We start from the raw sequence: 20304 nt of genomic DNA on the forward strand, positions 1-20304 counted from the left end.
GTCGTTGTCGTCCTCGACTTCCAGCTCATCGTCCGGGTGCGGCGCCTGGTCCTCGCCGTCGCCGAGGGGATGCTGATCCTCCCCCCATGTTGCGAGGCCAGAACCGCAACCGCCTGCGGACGAGTCGGACAGCCGTCCATGACCTCTACCTCCAGTAGCTCCAGCGCCGTCCCTCAACAGGCGCTTTGGTGGCCTGGCCATGTCTACTCCAGAGGAGGAAGATGCGGCATCAGGCACCAACCTGCACGCAATAAAGAAGAAGAGTGAGAGATGACACTTGAGAGACAGAGATCAGAGAAAGACAGAGCAGAGAAGAGCAGATCTAGGGTTAGGGAAAGTGACGAACTTGCTTTCCCAGAGCCCGGTGCCGGAGAAGAAGAAGAGTGAGAGATGACACTTGACTACTTGAGAGACAGAGATCAGAGAGAGACAGAGCAGAGAAGAGCAAATCTAGGGTTAGGGAAAGTGACAAACTTGCTTTCTGAAAGGTCCTTGTTTGGTTTTGGTAATTGAGTGACAACCTAGGTGGACTAATTGTGTTTTGTGAGATACACAGGTGATTAGTCCACATGTACATGTATGTGAGCAACATATGCCATGAAGGTGAAAATGGCTTGGAAATATTGCAAAGCTCACACATATGATGATGAAGGAGCTTAAATGCACATGAGACATGACATTGAGTCATGTGATCAAGGTGGAGAAGATCAAGACAAGACTTGGCTTGATGTACCGGTTGTAAGCGTGAAGGGCAAGTCGAAGGCTTTGGAGTGATGGACTATGTGGCGGTGAAGCTTGAGCAGGACTTGGCGCCGATGGACGATGGCAACAGTGAAGAGCAAGTAAAGTCAAGATCGATGAACCAATATGATCACGTGATGATATGAAGTGGATCATATCATTGTTGATCATGTTGGTGCATGTGTTGCATTAATATTGGAGGAAATGGAATGGAATGCACAAGGCAAAGGTATAACCTAGGGCATTTCATTTCACCGGTCATAGGTGTGTAGAGAAGTATATGACCGGGTTTAGGATAGATGGCCGTACTATCAAGAGGAGCAAACTTGTTTGCATATCGGTCATCTAGTGCCACTCGAGTGATCTAACTTTGCATCGTCGCTAGGATCGAGTGGCGTGGCAAGTTGAGTGGCTAACATCCTTTGAGAAATGATTGTGAAAAGCTAAACACACATACACATGGTGGTGTTGGCACATCTACAAAGGATTCAGTGCTTTCGGGAAAATGGAATGCCTATTTTCTATTGCGCCGGATGCAAATTCTTGTGGTTGGCACATTGGAGCAAGGGTGAAGAAGTTAGAAGTGAAAACGAGTTGATCGCGAAGACGCTGGCGTCGGTCAACTGACCGGACGCTGGGTCTGAAAGCACCGGACCCTGGCAGCGTGCGTCCGGTCAAACTGACGGGTCTGCACAGTACCGAGGGTATTGCACCGGACACTGGTCTGTGTCCGGTCAAGGTGGACCAGACGCGTCCGGTTGAAGAAATGCGCCTCGGGGAGCTTACTGGAAACGACCGGACGCTGAGGATTCTGCGTCCGGTCAGGTTAAGCTACTGCGTCCGGTCAGGTCAAGTGACCATTGGAATCGAGACATGTGGCCGTCTGCGGGCGACCGGACGCTGAGGTCCAGCGTCCGGTCGACCCGACAGTTGCCAAGTGAAGGGGTAACGGCTAGTTTAGCCCTTGGGGCTATAAATAGAAGTGGCCTTCAGCCATGGCTGGTGCTGAGCACCTTGGGGGACTTTGTGTCCATGCTTGAGAGTGCTTGGGAGCCCTCCATCTCACACATACTTGATAGTGATCATCCGATTGTGTGAGTGAGTGATTCTAGTGCGGTTGCATCGTGAGGTTGCATCGAGTGGCACTAGGTGATCGAGTTGCAAGCCGGTGGTGCTTGTTACTCTTGGAGGTTGCCACCTCCTAGACGGCTTGGTGGTGGTCTCCGTGGAAGCCCGCAAGAAGCTTGTGCGGCGCTCCGGAGAAGTGCTTGTGAGGGGCATTGTGCTCGCCCCGCGGGAGCCGTGAAGAGCAACTCTAGTAAAGCATGTCATTGAGCTACCCTCACTTAAGGGGTAGGTTCTTGCGGCACCCGACGTGCGGGTTTAGCGGGTGATGCTAATTAGCCGCCGAACCACCAAGTGAGTGGTCGACACAACGGGGACTAGCGTGTTGGCAAACACGTGAACCTCGGGAGAAAAATCATCGTGTCAACCTTATTCTTCCCGTTGGTTTGCATCCCCGTTACACAAGCTTGCAATTAATTTTATACATATTAAGCTTGTGTAGTTGCTCTTGTAATTAGATAGCTTGTGTAGCTTGCTAATTACCTTTTTGCTTGTGTAGCATAGAAGTAGCTCCCTTGCGTGGCTAATTTAGTTTTAGTAACCTTGTTAGTCACATTGCTTAGTTTGTGTAGCTAAGTATTTGCGCTATCTAATTAGGCATTGGTTGCCTTATTATTGAGCATTGCTAGTGAGCTTAGTTAGCTTTGTGCTTTTGCTTACTAGCATGTGTAGGAGCTCCCTTGTTGCTTAAAGTACTAATGGCATAGGTTTGTGTAACCTTGCTCCTAGAATTGTTTAGGAGAGCTCTAGCTAGCCCGGCACCTTAGTTGCATAATTAGTATCTTTGCAAGGTGCTAGTGAACATATATAGAGGGGTGTAGTCTTGGCTAGACCGATAGTTTTAATTCCGCACTTGTTTCGGTTAGCCAACGTGATTAAGTTTCAAAAAGGACTATTCACCCCCCTCTAGTCGCCATCTCGACCCTTTCACTTTCCCGAAGCCCGGTGCCGGAGAAGAAGAAGAGTGAGAGATGACACTTGAGAGACAAAGATCAGAGAGAGATAGAGCAGAGAAGAGCAGATCTAGGGTTAGGGAAAGTGACGAATCTGCTTTCCCGGAGCCCGGTGCTGGAGAAGAAGAAGAGTGAGAGATGACACTTGAGAGACAGAGATCAGAGAGAGACCGAGCAGAGAAGAGCAGATCTAGGGTTAGGGAAAGTGACGAACCTGCTTTCCCGAAGCCCGGTGCCGGAGATGAAGAAGCCAGCGAGCCAGCCAGAGGATGAGACAGACACCGTCACACCGATTAGAATCGACGGCGAGGTGGGGGAGGAGGGAGTGACATGAACACGAACTCACATGGTTCACTGATTCCGAGCGAGAGCGAGAGGAAACAGGAGAGGAAAAGGAGGGAGGAGACGGGGTTAGCGAACTCAGTGCGAGGTGGAGGAGCGCCGACGAGGTCACTGGTGCTAGAGAGGACGGACGACGATGGTCGATGGAGAGCGGCGGCGGCGGTGGATCGTGAATGCGAGAGCGAGAGCAAGGCAGCGAGCGAGAGCAGACGGCTCAGCGGGGAGGAATGGGGATTAGGGTTAGGGATGGAGAGGGAGGCAGCGCCGCGGCGGGCAGCGGCTTATATATGCGGGCATGCGGCGGGGTGGGCTGGCTGCCTGGCTTCGTGGGCTGCCTTGCTGGGCCAAATGCACCGGGCCGCCTCTTTGCACCGGGCCGGGCCCGTGCCGTGCCACGGGCCGGGGTGGCGGCCCAAGCACGGCCTGGTGCCTCGGGCCGTGCCGGCCCGGGCCCGCTGGCTAACGGGCCGTGCCGTGCCCGTGCCAGGCCAAAACGCCGGGCCGCGGGCTGCATGGCCAACTATAGCCCACACACCCCAGCGAGCGAGGAAGGATTAGAGTTGAGGGGTTTGCAACACCGGGACGGGAGGGAAAGGTAGGGAGCAAGAGGGGTGCATGGCAGCTCTAAACAAATGCTGCTGCTACCCAAGACTCGGCATCACCCTTTGCTTAAAGAAAAGGGAGCTGTCAGCCTCATGATCGGATAGCACGTTCTCATGCAGTTTGTTTAGTCTCACGGAGGAGCCTATTAATTAACCAAAAAAATGTATGTAGTATACTCCGTATGCGTCAGCAGACAGGGGGAGCTAACTCAAACCCCATCCATCACACCTGTAACATGGATCCTTTAGCGTTTTTTTCAAATCCAAGATTTGTTTGCAAGCTTCAAGAGAAAACAAACAGCAAGCAGCAGCTTCTGCTGAAACTGACGCTAGACTGGTGGTGCCTCTGCCTGCAGGGAGAGCGAGTGGGAGTTCTTTAAAAAGTCGCGAGAGGGACCAATCAGAGCGCAGGAGGTCACGACGCCGAGGCAGCACGCAGGCAGGCCAGGGGACGGGACATGGGCCATGTGACTGTGAGCGTGAGCGAGGGAGGTCAAGCCACGAAATAATCATCGGAAATGAAGGCGCGGCTGTACTGTAACCTGCCGGTGCCCGCGAACAGGGCGCGGTACAACGCAAGTGCGAAGTATTTATGGGCCAAGGGACAGCGCTTGGACCACACGGTCGGGGGGGGGGGGGGGGGGGGGGGGGGGGGGGGGGGCGCCGGCCGCGCGCCCGCCACTCGATCGCGGGTGTTCCGGTTGCCGCACCGCCGTCCCGCGGTGTTCCGGAGATCGGGCGGGCGGGCCCGTAGATTTGTACGCAGACGCTACAGCTGAACCAGCGCTGGTTGGTAGGGCCAGGACTCGGGTCGGGAGCCGTGTGTGAAACAGATTAGGGCAAAGAACAAAGATGGGTTTCTATTTGAGAGGGTGACAAGCATTTTACTATGGCTCACCAGTAATGGCCATGTTTTTATCTAAACAGGCAGTGGCGTGTAAGCGGTGATATGCAGCATTTTCGTTTCGTCGTAAACGACAGTGGATTATTTACTGATGGTTGGTTTGGTGTGAGAGAAAAATACTGTTCAGCTTATAATCTACGATCGTATACGAGCAAGCGAAGAGAATGATGGACGACAAGGACGGCGCAAATCCGTGTCTGGGCAGAAGCAAAGCAGTGGCCCCGTTCGGTTTACCTTATAATCCGCAATATTCAGTTTGTTTTTTCAGTAAGAACATTATTTTTCTCTCACAACAATTCAGCCAAAACAGTATTTTTTAGCCAACTCAGTCAAGTTTCAGCGAGCCGAACAGGCCAGTGTGTGATAAACAGAATACCCAGATGCAAAGCAAATTGCTATGTATAGCAGGTAGCAGCGTTGGTCTCAATGGAACAATAGTAGCGCGACAGTGTGAAAATGCTGTGAGGTTGGTTGCTCTCCCTTTTTTCCAGGACAGATGTAACAGCTCAACCTACAGTAACAGTTGAAGAGTAATTTCCCCCATGGTATATCACACAAATCAGACAGCGAAAAAGAAGTTTTCCCAAAGCCTGTGAATAAAAAAGAAGGAAGCCGGGAGTCGCTATACACAAACTATGTATGTGTGTCGACAACAAAACCACGCAATTTCCAGCTGCTTGACCGATGTCCTCAACTTCCACTTGCAAACAACTTCTTTGAATACGAAGTATGCATGGCCCTGTTTGTTAGGCTTATAAGCCGTACGTTTTCAGTTAATAAATAATATTTTTATTTCATAACAAATTAGTCAACAGTACTTTCAGTCATGGCTTATCAGCCAAACGAACAGGACATATATGAACTACTTGTATGAACTACTTGTCTCAAAATAAGTGCACTCCTAGATGTTAGGTGAAAAGATCAAAGCTATTGAAAAATTATATATATGCCTCTATAAAGGTATAATCATTGCACCTCGGGAAGAGATAAAGGAGAAAAAGATGTAAAGTTAATTTGCTTTATAGGTGCACTTATTTTGGGATAAATTTTGAATTCTAAAAGTGCAATTATTATGGGACAGAAGGAGTATATGGTAGGGAGCTTCTACGGTCCGAGTGGCCGGAAAAATCTTTGTGCCGACGACGTGATTAATTTTTCCTGCCTCCGCCCTCCCCTGCTTTCCCACGCACAGCGCACACTACCCCCAATGGACGGAAGCTGCGGTCCCACGCACGTAGAAACGGTCGTTTTTTTTATTTTTAGCTATCTTTTAAAAATTTTCATAAATATGCCCCTGGAGGTATGATTTTAAAATCTAGACTCTTAGCTCGGCGCCATCGTTGCTAGCGCCGAGGTCTTGGGCTCGATGCAGACGTGACGGTGACTTAATAGGCAGCTCGACGCCGTAGATCCTGGCGCCGAGCTTGGCGCCAGGATCTATGGCGCCAAGGTTGTATTTTAACCCGGCCCCCAACCATCCTGCCCGAGCCTTCTTCCTCTTCTTTCTTCTCCCTCTTAGGTTTTTTCTCTCCCCACTTCGCCCTACCTCATGAATCGACATATTGGACCTTGAAAACTTTGATTTAATCCGTAGATCTTCGAGAGCAAGGTATCCTCGCTCTCCTCCTAGTTTTTTCGCATCGATTCGGTATATATTAGTCAGATTTTTCAACCTAAAAATCATCATGACTTATGGTTTCATTCAATTTTTAATATTTGTATTATACAACCATAGGATGTAAAGACGTAGAAAAGCTAGCAAACCAAGGTAAACGCAGCGCATGTCGTTATGTTATGGGTTCATTGTTGTGCATTAAATGGGAAACCCTAGGTTTAGGGTTTAATATTAATTACTTTTGGTTCTTAGAACAAAATTGGTTGAATTATAGTTATGGCCGGATGACCGGAAATATCTTCGACCCATTGCCTCTGCCTAGTGGTGTTCCAGTGCCCATGTGCTTTTGCGGTAATCCTTGCAAGGTAGCCAAGTCCGATGAAGAGGACACGTATAGGCACAAGTATTTGATGTGTTCCAATTTTGTGTTTGAGCCTACACTTCGTCAGCGCTGCATAAACAAGATGGTGAGAAATTGATGTTGTGTAATAATTATTCTCTGTCAAATGAAGTTTTGCATGATTTATTTATTTTGTAAGAATTGCATTTGTTGCAGACCCCTCCACCGCTCTATGATTTTGAGCAGTGGATCGACACTAAGATCAAGCCTGGAGACAAGGAATGGATGCAGAACTGTTGCGGTGGGAGGCAGAGGACAAGGAGATGATGGAGAAGAGACGCGGAGAGGAGGCCGCAAAAAAGGAGCACAAGGAAGAGGAGGAAAGGTGGCGTGTTGCTGCGTACAGGGAGGAGAGGGAGAAGAAGCTTGAGCGTGCACGCCGAGCGAAAGCAGCGATGGAGGAGAATCCCGATGCCTTGAGGAAGGAAAAGTGGCCTCGTTGTACTCAGTAGTCTCTATGTCTTGCTAGTTGTATGGTTTATTCATGAACAATGTTGTCTACTGTCGGCACGTACTTCTAGTATTATTGTGTTGTTTAATGTGGCATACTATTGGACTTTTCATTATATAGTTGTTTTCATTATTTGTGGTCAAAATATTCAGTATAATGTTGCAGACGTAGTGAAATATGATCACGTGCTGCAAACACAACCTAACGAAGTAGGGTATTATATAATTCAACACACAAAACACATGAAATGACATGTGAAAACATATACAGAACTAGGGTACAGAGTTCCTTCGACTAAACATAACATGTCTTAGGTAATTAAACCAAACAACAAACACATGGATGTGCCATGTGAATAAGATAGGGTCATCCTAGTAGCGTGGCCATATAGCAAATTGTATTGCACCTTCTCCACAGTAGCCTCCTATTATTGGTGATGGTGGTGGCTAGGGTGACGGCGGTGGCCCCTTGTTCTTGTGGTTAGGGGTGCAATATGGATCATTGTAGAGTGCCTCCTGTGAATCGGCACCATCGTTGTTGTCGTCCTGTTCATTGTTCTTATAACCGCTGCTAACTTCCCTTTCTAGATTGAAGATACGGTTCGACAGGTAGTAGATGTACTCCGCATATGGATAAATAGGTTGAGGATCGACCCACCTAGTGAACCCATAGTTTTCTTCGGCCAAGGAAGACTGCAATAAGTATGTTATGTAAGTTGTATAGAAGAGGTATATATTGAAGAAACAAATAGTAATAGCAATTACCCATGCTCGTGGGTATTTGAAGAAACGACAACCTCCATCTATTCTCTTAGTGAACATCTACACTAGGTAGTCCTCACCATGCATGCATTTTGGCCACTCTTCTTTTCGTTCATCGTATCCTCTTAGTGGTGCTTCTTTAGTGAAATCACTTTTGCTCTCAACTCGAAACCTCTCATAACGAGCTTCCTCAAAGAAATTGAGACCAAGAGAACCCTCCCATACAATGGTAGTTCCCTTCCCCTTTCCTCTCCCTCTGGACGATCCTCCAGACATTGGTACTACAACGAAAGAAAATACTAGTTAGAAAGTAAGTAGCAATGCATCCAACATTGCGTATATATAGGCAGTGGCAGGTTTAGTTGCTGTTTTAATGTGTTATAACTGGTCACAAGAAGCCTAATTAGTTTCACTAAAGAGCCTATTTCAATGGACACTAAAAGCCTACATTCGTTTCCTGAAAAGTCTATTCGTCGTTGACATAATAAATCACTGAAATACCTAGATGCTATAGGTGTACTATGTAAGTGAAGTGATAAATCGCTGTTGTCATCGTACTCCTCATCCTTGTAACTGAAAAGTCTATTTTCATTGTCTAAAAATCCTAGATTCATCTGTAAAGCGTCTGCATGATACGATTGTACTATATACGTTCTAATGAATTTACATTTAATCTGTGTACTATATTTGTACCTTTTTAGCAGTGTAGTATAATTAATGATTCACGGAAAAAATTCACAAGAGTTTTCCTCGTTTCAGGAGCATCCACAGTTATAAACAGAGACATCATTATATAATCCAAACATTTAATCGTCCAAAGAGCACAATACAATCACATAGAACATCACAATCAACATAACATGTCCTGCATAGTCCAAATAGTCCATAATGTCCATATAGTCCTAAATGGTTATAGGAAAGTAACTACAAAAACCATAATAGTACATAGTAACATCTACCATAAACCCTCACTACCTTCTAGTCTTACCCTTACCCTTATGACCAAGAGCGCTGGTACCTGGAGTGTAAGGGTCAGGTGGACGGCAACGCCTAGTGCCTGAAGGCTATGTAGGTTGAGTCGTGGGAGCATCCTAGAGCTAAGAGGGGCCAAGCTCCTCGTGCCTCTGGTCCACGTTGTCGTCGTCCTCGTCTCCTGTAGGTGCTTGGCTAGAGGAACCTAAGCCTCCTTTGCCTGCGGAAGGAATGTATACGTCTTGCGTCGTGGCTGTCCTACAACCACAACGAGCAGCCACACGGCGTAGCCGATGTGACAGCCTCTATTGTACAAAATTATATTAACTAAAAGAATCTAGCGTATTAATAATATGTTTGAAAGAATATTTTGAATCTTATGTCTAGGAAGCTACGCGTGTCGTCGTCCCTGACTCTCGGACGAAAGCGCTCAATGTCTTCAACGGAGCATTTGAGGGTATTGCCCTTTAACAAAGTTCTCAATAATAATACTTCTCAATAGATAGCAACAGGTTTTGTTTTCTTTTGTACAAGAATCTAACGTATTATAAGGATGCTACGGCTCGAAGGTGGCACTAACTAAAATAGATACCACTAACGCATAATGTATTGGTATGCAACTTAATGTAGAAAAATAAGGCAATTTGACTTATGACTCTGTCCAAGATTGGTCCTGCCTCCTACCTGCCTTCCTACATGAGTAGATTGGTCGTACACCGTGTCTTCATCGTCGAAGGACTCGATGTTGGCGTAGTCATCTTATGTCCATTGTAGCCTCAGCCTACAACTGTGTTGCACTGTTGGTACCAAGCTTGGTAGCGCCTAAACTCACGGTTCGTGTGTGGCTCAGTTGTTCTTAGTCCACGTTATCGTGCAACAGCTCCCATTGCTCAATGTAGTACTGGTGGTGCTTCTCTCAGTCAAAAATCTTTCTGTTCTTCTGACGATCCAACCTGCACGTATGTCATCATTACTTGAATCCATGTACATGTCACCATATTAATGGAAATAGACCATCACGAGACAATTGAAATTGCAAAACACTTACTTGTGTAAGTCAACGCCAGTCGAGAATGGAGCCGTTGGCCAAAGCTGTCTCACTCCAAATTGGCGTGCAACTCTATCTGGTTGGTGGAACTTGACAGCATTGAAATAGATTAGAGGGCACCTCATCCTATAGAAGTCATCGTTGCACCCACACATGTTGCTCGAATGAAAAAGAAGTGCCCCCCTCCATCATATGGCTTTCACGACACCCGCAACATGTCCAAACAAGATGTTAGATGGTATACTAAACCATTTCAAACTAGCATGAAAAATAAAATTTACTTACACTAGACACCGTGAGCATGTCTAGCTCATTCATGAACTCAATGTATGCCCGCTGTAACCTCATGTGCGGAACCCTAACCTGGTCCCAAAGGTACGCCCACGTCGGCTACCGACGTGGAGGTTGACCTAGGAACCACTCACGATGAGCCAGAACCTTGGGACGGCCAACTAGTAGACAAGCCCACATCCACAACTGAAGCAGATTCACACATCCACCAAGTGACGCTGTGGACGAAGTCCGATGACACACCTCGCAAAGCTACCGGTAAAGAAAACCCAAGACTAGAGCCCCAGCTGTACTGACCCACCTGGTACCAATCATTGAGGTAGTGTACCCACATCCATGACATAGTGTTACCCATGGCATCGGGGAAGAGAACATAGGCAAACAGATATAGGATCCACGCCCTGCAGTAGTACCCAACTGTCTCCTCATTTGCCTCCTCGGGGCACTGTTTGAACTCTTGCCAGAGCCAGGAGATTAGAACTCCAGAAGTGCAAGCCCCTTGCTCGCCAACCTCACGTCCAAGGAAGGCCTCTACTTGTGCTCTCCAACCTTCTAACCTACACTGCCTGGTCACTATGTTGCCTTGAATCCTCAGACCTAGCATCTTCTGACAGTCCTGGAGTGTGATTCTCGGCAAGGTGCCGAGTACACCAACGATGGTGCAAAGGTGCATACCCCTTTATCTGCTCTCACACGATATTAAGTATGCCCTGGTGCCTATCAGATACGACATCAACCTCTCTACCAGGCCCAACTACATGTATCCAGACTAGCCTCAAGAACCATCCCCAACTATCATTGTTCTCCTTCTCAACCAAAGCAAATGCTAAAGGAACCAACTTGTTGTTCGCATCATAGGATATGGCTATAAGAAGTGTGCTCTGGTATTTGCTAATCAAGAACATACCATCAATGGAGAAGACGGGACGACAGTGCCTAAAGGCCTCAACACACTGAGGGAAGCACCAGAAAGCACGAAAGAATATCTGCCTCCCATCCTTCCATGCATTTGGTTTTGGGATGTACTCATAATGCATGCTTGGATTCACTGCATTGATTGCATTGAAAAGTACTAGCAGCTGCTCATACCTATCCTCCCAGTCCCCATATATCATCTTTCACGCTCGCTGCTTAGCCCTCCAAGCTTTACCATAAGTTATCACATAACCTCCATACAACGCCTCAATGGTCCTGATTATTGTCCTAACCTTCATGTTGGGTTCTCCCTGTAATATTCCCATCAACCTCTTGGTAATGAGGGTAGATGTCAACTGATCCGCACACCCAATTGAGATCATTTGCCTGAGGATGTTGGGAGGAGAACCTAGGTGTAGTACACCCTCAACTGCAATGCCATCATCGTCATCTCCAAAGCAATGCAGCTCCTCCCGAGCCGTTGCAACAATCTCACTAAATGAAGGCCTATCATTGAATAGCACAGGCATGCTTTGCATATCAACAAACTCAACATATCCATAGCGATCACATTCAATGGTGCCTCCATGATGTATGGTCACTAGGTTGTCCATCTAGTTCAAACACATAATGAAACACGTGTCTTTTAGTCCAAATTAGACGATAGATAGTACCTAACAAGTACTTTTTAACTACAAACTAAGTAAATAAGATAATAACTACGTATATATATACAGTGTACTCACAAATAGCTATGTCTATGTACCTATGTATCTATGTTTCTATCTATCTACATATATAACTATATCTATGTACCTATATATCTATGTTTCTATCTATCTACATATCTATCTCACTAGATCACTAACTAAATCAACTACCTGAGTTATCACATTAACTAGTAAATAACAAATAATCTAACTACTACATTACAATCAAAGCTAACTAAGTACCTATATTGCATATTCACAATTTTTACCTGGCGCGGCCAGATGCTGCAGGGCCCGGGGACGGCCGGCGTGGGCACGGGGCAGATGCAGGCACGGGCGGGGACGGTCGCCGAGGGCATGGGGACGGGGATGGCGTGGGCGCGGGTGCGCGAGCGTGGGTGAGGGTGAGGCGGCGCTATCACGCGGGGGCGGGGCGGGCGGGGATGGTGCGGCAACGGTGATTGCTCGGTAGAGAGAAAGAGAGAGGAAGAGAGAAAGGAGGGGAGGACCCATACGTAAGAGAGGGCTTGGCGCAAAGATTATTGGCGCCGAGCTCGGTGCCAAGATCCACGATGCCAAGCTCAGCGCCAAGATCCACGGCATCGAGTTGGCTGCCATGTCAGCGTCCATACCGCCAACGTGGCCCCGAGCTCGGCGCCAGCAACGATGGCACCGAGAAGTGTAAGCTCGGCGTCGGTTGCTAGTGCCGAGCTAAGGGTCCAGATTTTGAAATCATACCTCCTAGGGCATATTTGTGAAAATTTGAAAAAAGAACTAAAAAATAAAAAATTCGGTAGAAATGGAGCAGGCAAACGATGTCTTCAAACAAGCGGTCGAGCGGGCTCCAGCACGCAACGGCAGGAAGCGGCGCCTTTTTTCTCTCACACAAAAATGACGCATGCAAGCTATGCCAACGGACCCGGCGCACTCTCCTAACTACAGGTCAACGTCTGCACATGGCCAGCGTTGCTCTTAGCATTTGCATGCAGTGAATTTTTAAGACATAAAAAATTATAACTGCTAAACCAAACATTCAAATGAAATTCTGATTATATATCATGTTTCTCACAATAAATCTTTCAAAGAAAGATCCCACATGGATATATTTGGATAAAATTTTATTAACGAACATTTATCTTATGAAGATGGAACATTTCATTTTATTGAGCATGACAATGTTCTACATACAGAGAACATTCACTACAAAATGACACCCCCTTTTGCAACTCAAATATGTGTTGTTAAAAGTCCATATATGCGTTGGTAGGGTCTATACCAATGCATCTAATATGCATTGCTTAAAGTGGCGTTGTAAGGATCTATTGCAACACTTACTTATCTGTTGGTAACACATACTAATAACCGTTGCAAAGTTGCAACACATAATGATGGGTTAAGGCAACACTTATATGTGTTTCTACAAACCATCGGTGAACTACTTCTAAGATTTGTTGCAACATATTGATTTACTTTGTTGCAACACTCATATGTGTTGCAAGGAATAAAAAATAGTAAATCATTACTATCATAAATATTTAATTTTTTAGACAAATATAGGGATGATGCTAGTTATAAATGTCCATCCAGCCCGAGGCACGACGGCACGGCACGAAGTCTACTTTTTTAGCCTAACATGAGCACGACATGGCCCGATGGCTAGCGGGCCTCGGCTGGCCCGGCCCGAGGGAGTAGGCCATGCCTAGGCCACTGCTCAGGCCCGTGGGCTGGCACGGCATGGCCCGGCCAGTGATGGTCGGCCCGACAGCGGCCCAGCCTCCCCCCTCCCCCTCCCCACTCCTCCTCCCCCAAGGCCTAGCATGGCCCAGCACGGTCAACAGATGCTCCTGGCTCCCTCCCCATGCCACACTCGCTCCTCTCCCCTCTGTGCACTCGCTCCTCTCCCCTCTACGCCGCGGATGCTCCCGGCTCCCTCCCCTTCCCTTGAATCAGGCGAGGGCATGAGGCCACGAGGCGAGCGTGCTCCCTTCCCTCCGCCCGCATAGCCCCCTCCCCATGCGGCCACTACGTACTCGCTCCTCTCCCCTCTGTGTCGTGGATGATCCCGGCTCCTTCCCCTTCCCTTGCATTAGGCACCCTCGTGCAGCAAGGCAATCTCACTGGCAGCCACTGTTGTCTCCCACTACTCTTGCTTCCTCCACTTCCCCCTGTCTCTGGCTGCTCGTGCTGGCCCTAAGCTCCACCTCGACGCCAGATCTAGTGTCAAGGGCCAAGGGCAAGCTTGCCGGCGGCCACTGCCATCTCCTGTTGCTCGTGCTTCCTCCCCTTCCCCCTCTCTCTGGCTGCTTATGCTGGCCCCAAGCACCACCTCGATGCCAGATCCGGTGTCAAGGGCCAAGGCCCCCTACGCCGGCATCGAGCACGGCAATGGCCACCTCCTCCATGACACCCCACATGTCTGGCCACCTCCTCTGCGTCCCCCTGCAGCAGCTTCAAGCGAAGCGGCCTTGATTTGGCCTTCTACGCCCTTGATCTGGTTGGATCATTGTGAATCCGCCAGCTACTTCACCGGACTCGCCTCCTCCGCTAGCTACTTCGCCGGATCCGACATCAAGCAACCTAGGGGGGAGCTCGCCGATGGCCGCCGCCACCTCCACTCCTCACCTCCCCCTCCTCTATGTCACATTTGGTGGGCCTCGAGCCAGCCCGACCTGCTAAAAAGGTTGGGCTCATCGGGCTAGCCTGGCACGGAAATTGGCCCAACAAGCCATGCCTGGGCCATTGGCTAGGCATGATGGACTAGTGCGGCATGGCCTGGTGGCTTGATGGGCCCTTCCGTGCCATGCCCTATCGGGCTCGTGCCGTGCCGGACCGGGTCGGCCCATTGGCCATCATTAATGCTAGTACAATTTAATGAAAAATTCAAGACCATCCGACACAAAAAAGAAGCACACTCAACCATATAGTATGAAGAATTTATTTCATTACAAAGAGTGTCACGACACAATTTTTGTTCATAGTACAAGTTCCTATGGGAGTCAAAAATAAAACATAAAGGATCCCTCTTAGAATGCCAACCCTCAATTCTCCTTCCTGCAGTTTAATCTAGCATTTCACTAATGTGATCATCCATTTATCTAGCATTCCACCCCCGATGTTCTTGCAATGATCCATATCTGACACTAAAAGCAACCATTGAAACTAAGAGAACTCATTGTCAAAAGATACAACTACTGCTGACCACTAACACTCCCCCTAGATCACTGTTGTCTGTCACTCAAGAGGCTTGGCCTCTGTTCTGTACTCATAGGCTTGGCCCTGAGTTTATCTAACACTAAAACACAGACAAGCAAACTCACTGCCCAAACTCGCTGCACAAGATAGAGTAGGAAGTATACATAAGCAACATTATATACTAGAGGTGCGATGGTCCTTAGAAGAAGCAAGCAATTAGGTAAGTGAATAGCTAGAATGGCTTGCTACCTTAGATCAAGTCCGGGACCTGTGAAAGGATGAGACACCGAGCATGGGGGGCACCACACGGGAATCGATAATGTCACCAGGGAATGATTTCAATTAGCCTAGGGAACATCGAGGATGGGCATACGTGTTCGCTAGAGTGAAGAGAATCAACGGTGAGGTCGATGGAAGGACCACAATGGTGGTGGCGATGACCCATAGTGGCTATGGTTAGGGCACCACGGTGGCGATGGAGGGGCGTGAGCGCGAGGAGAACGAGCGGCCGCGGTGGCCATGCTACACGTGTGTGCGTGGAAGGGCGACCAAAGTGACGCAGCGGTGGTGCTAGGGTTCAGGTGAATGTAGCGGCACGACGTGGGTGTAGCGGTGCGGCACGGGCGTGGCAACGTGAAGGCACAGGCGTGGTGCGGAGGCGATGCGACGATGGTTAGCACATGGGCGAGTTGCAGTGGCGTATAGAAACAAAAAGGAGTACTAGCGTGGGCGCATGAGGGAGAAGAAGAAAAGTAGCTATGGTCCCCCAGCGTTAGACATAGATAATATAGATCTATTTTGCTTTGAAAGTTGTGACCAGACGCACAGGTGACAATGACCTAATGCTGCTCCCTGGAGTTCAGTCCAGTATAGAGAGGTCTAGAGAGCCTTAAACCACAATGGAACACGTCCAACTACCCTAGACCGAACGCAGCTAAGTCCGGTCATTCCTATGTTCCAACTTGCCTTGACCGAACACGGATTCAACTTATCACCGGACATGGATGGAACATTGTTCATCGTCAGTCCTTTTTTAGCACTTGCATCTCCTCTGATATACTGACTGGACGCTGCCAAGGGTGAGTCCGATCCATGCGTCCGGTCCATCTTCCACAACATTTTCCTCTTCTTTCTTCGCGACGCTTTCTCCCAATCAAGTTCCAACTTCGATAAGACCAAAATTGTGGTAGAACTCGCCCAAAATAGCATGCTTCCTGAGGCGCTCATCTTCCACCTAGACACTAAGCACCCCGAAAGCTAGCTACATCGAACGGTTCCAGTCGATCACACCCCAAGGGAGAACTCGAAACAATCCATGTTTTTCATCTAGGATCCAATAATGAGTACGGGTTTACAATACTTAGTCCATTTTATACAACAATAGTTCTTGAAAATACATTATTACAATACCAAGTTCAGACTACGGAATTTAAACATCGAAATTGAAATAAACATCTAATGATAAGATACAAGGATCATCTAGTGCCCACTAGAAGAATCCTCCATACAACAGTCCATTCCTCAAGCTGCACCTACTATAGGGGTAAATAAACCCTGAGTACACAATATACTCGCAAGACTTACCCGACTAGTGGGAATAATTTCTTGACTCTAAAGGATATGATAAGCTTTATAGTTTGCTGAGTTTCCTTTTTGTGAAAAGCATTACTAGTAGTGAATCCTTATGTATGTTTCCTATTAGCAGTCATGATTAGTGCATTATCTAACCATTCTATGTAAGCATATGTTCTACTTTCAAGCAAGAGTTGAGCAATCAGATCCATTTCACCCTCTTTCATCTTCCAGTTCTTACTATGGTGCTAGATCATAGACAAGTCGTACCTGTATCACATGGTGATTCACAAACCTAATGTATCCCAGCTGGGTACCCTGAAACACACGCCCCGCCCTTGTACCACTAGGCACAAGCAAGACCAACCCATCACTCTCCTATCAAGGGGTCCAGGTCCTTATCCAAACTTAGACTCTAAGCCCCCACTTCTGAGTCCTGGACTTAGTGTGGTGCTTAGACCTTCACCATCCCCGCCTCCAATCAATCGGTCCGAAAAGAGCCGGAACCCACGATAAGAGAGCAACGAACCTTCCCGCTCCCATAAGCAAGTATGTGCTCAGGATAATAAGTCTGTGACCTGACTAGAATCCACAACAACGGAGGGTCCTTAACCGACATGGATAGGGAAAACAGTGTAACCAGCATATTGGTACGGGGCATAGCTTGGTTACATTATTTTCCCTATCCGTGTCGGTTAAAGACCGTCCGTTGCTGTGGATTCTAGTCAGGTCACAGACTTATTATCCTAAGCACATACTTGCTTATAGGAGCAGGAAGATTCATTGCTCTCTTATCATGGGTTCCAGCTCTTTCCGGTTCCGACTGATTGGAGATGGGGATGGTGGAGGTCTAAGCACCACACTAAGTCTAGGACTCAAAAGTGGGGCTTGGAGTCCAAGTTTAGATGAGGATCTAGACCCCTTAATAGAAGAGTGATGGGTTAGTCTTGCTTGTGCCTAGGGTACAAGCGGGGCATGTGTTTTGGGGTACCCAACTATGATACATTGGTTCGCGAATCACCATATGATACAGTACGACTTATCTCTGATCTAGCACCGTAGTAAGAACTAGAAGATGAAAGAGGGTGAAATGGATCTGATTGCTCAACTCTTGCTTGAAAGTAGAACATGTGCTTACATAGAATGGTTAGATAATGAACTAATCATGACTGCTAATAGGAAACATACATAAGGATTCACTACTAGTAATGCTTTTCACAAAAAGGAAACCTAGCAAACTATAAAGCTTATCATATCCTTTGGAGTCAGAAAATTATTCCCACTAGTCGGTTAAGTCTTGCGAGTACATTATGTAATCAGGGTTTATTTACTCCTGTAGCAGGTGTAGCTTGAGGAATGGCTGTTGTGTGGAGGATTCTTCTGGTGGGCATAGATGGATCCTTGTATCTTATCGTTAGATGTTTATTTCAATTTCGCCGTTTAAATTCCACACTCTAAACTTGGTATTGTAATAATGTATTTTTGAGAACTCTTGTTGTATGAAATGGATTAAGTATTATAAACCTGTACTCATTATTGGATCCTGGATGAAAAACATGGATTGTTCGAGTTCTCCCTTAGGGTGTGCTCAACGGAACCGTTCGATGTAGCTAGCTTTTGGGGTGCTTAGTGTCTGGTGGAAGACGAGCGCCTCCGGAAGCATGCTATTTTGGGCGGTTCTACCACAGGTGGTATCAAAGCCAATAATGAGTTACGAGTTTCATAACTCTTTTCAAAACTAAAATTTGACCAACAAAAGTTTTGCGAAAAGTAGGATGCGATAAAATTATGTAAATAAGTATAAGCCATTGCAATATGGTCTATCTAGGATAGCGGCACTGGTTTTATCTAATCAATCTTCTGTAGGTACACTAACTTACATTGCATAAGAATCGTTTAGCGTATGGGAAGTGAGTGTGCGATGTGCCAATTTTTTTTTGCAAATGCCGCTATATTCCAGCTTGAGTGAACGGGTAGGCCGATGCATGCATAATGAAAAGAGAATCTTGTTTAAACTAAACTCCCCCACACGTATAATTTGGATTAGTGAATTGATAGGATAACCTAAAAGATTGCTTTAATAAAAGTCTTATCATTTCTCTAAGTCTCTTGTTCCTAATCCGGAGGGTTGATCCTAATGGTTGGTTCCTATATGTTTATAGATGAACCTGAAGTCTGGTCATGGGAGTACCAGCGCTGGGGTAGACCAAGGTGATAATGGTCATGGTGAGGATAATGGACACACTAATAGGGATAGCCACGAGCCCCCACTTCTGGCTCCTCCGCCACCAGCACCTCCGATGACCCAAGTGGAGATGATGGCAGAGATGCTAGCTGCTCGACATGAGTCAGCCTGTGCCATCAAGATGCTTTCCCAGGCTACTAGTGGCTTTGCCCGTGGACACCCTGGTGGCAATGGCAGGAACGAGGGTGGTGCCTGCGCTCCTGTGGAGCCCTGTTCCTACCACGACTTTCTGAAGATGCACCCACCCACGTTCATGCCAACTACTGAGCCTCTAGATGTGGAGCATTGGCTTCGTATTCTAGAGCAGAACTTTCAGTTGCTCACTATGACTGAAGAGCAGAAGGTGTGCTTTGCCGCACAGCAGCTTCTAGGGTCTGCCAGTGTGTGGTGGGATACTTTCAATGTCATGCTGCTTGTGGACCACCATATGACTTGGCAGGAGTTTACCACTGCTTTCCATGAGTACTATATTCTTGCTAGTTTGCTGAACCAGAAGTTGACTGAGTTCCTAGATCTAAAGCAAGGGAGTATGACTATGATGGATTATGTAAACAAATTCAATCATCTTGCACAGTATGCTGGGATCCATGTAGACACTGATGAGAAGAAGAGGGACTATTTCTACCGTGTCCTCTCTTGTATCTTGCAAAAGGAGCTATACACTGGGGGATATCAGACTTTTGGTGCCTTGATGAATGCAGCCATTGCTATGGAGGGACTTTAGCATGATTCTCAAGTGGAGTGGAAGTGGAAGTGCAAGTGGGTGATCATTGGATCTTCTAGTCACCCACAGGCTCAGAAGGTGTAGGTTGTGAGGAGGGTGTCCTATCACTCCTCGGGTGGAAGTTGTCCTGTCAAACTCAGCAGACTCACCAAGCACCTCCCACTTAGTACCGTGCACCTACTCAACAGGTGCAACAGTAACATCAGGGACAGCAAGTTCTGCCTCGTTAGGGAAGGGGAACAAGTCTGATGCTTATTTCAAGTGTGGTAAGGAGGGCCACTATGCTTGGGAATGTCCACAACCAGACTGCACAGTCTTCCCAACCTTCAACCAACTCCTGTCTGGTCAAGAGGACGATTATCAAGAAAAAGGTGCCCGTAAGCCACTCTAGAAAAGTCAACTTGACTGAGGCTGAAGAGATTATGTAGAATGAACCTGTGATGGCTGGTATGTTTACCATTGTTTCCCACCCAACTATATGTGTTGTTTGATTCTGGTGCATCACATTCATTTCATGAGCATGGGGTTTGCACAGAGGCATAATATATCTCTTATGGCTATTCCTATTGCCTATAGAATCAGCACTTTAGGTGCATAGTTGTACATTAATACTCGGACTGGACATAGTTCAGATTAGTGCTAGCCACTCACACTTACCGCCTCCAGTTCATGGTGCTACCTAGGCAAGGCATAGATGCAATTCTGGGCATGAACTAGTTGCGAGTTTAGTGGGGTAGTCTT

The 20304-nt window shown here is 47.3% G+C and overlaps 1 protein-coding gene across 1 annotated transcript; it reads left to right on the plus strand.

Annotated features, from left to right (window-relative positions):
- Window positions 1–18894: 18894 nt before the first annotated feature.
- On the plus strand, window positions 18895–19563 carry LOC136465980 (uncharacterized). The gene has a single exon (XM_066464507.1). It carries the CDS (start codon window positions 18895–18897, stop codon window positions 19561–19563), a length of 669 nt encoding a protein of 222 aa, XP_066320604.1.
- The last annotated feature ends 741 nt before the right edge of the window (window positions 19564–20304 follow it).

The sequence above is a fragment of the Miscanthus floridulus genome, chromosome 7, assembly GCF_019320115.1.
Source record: "Miscanthus floridulus cultivar M001 chromosome 7, ASM1932011v1, whole genome shotgun sequence".
NCBI lineage: Eukaryota > Viridiplantae > Streptophyta > Magnoliopsida > Poales > Poaceae > Miscanthus > Miscanthus floridulus.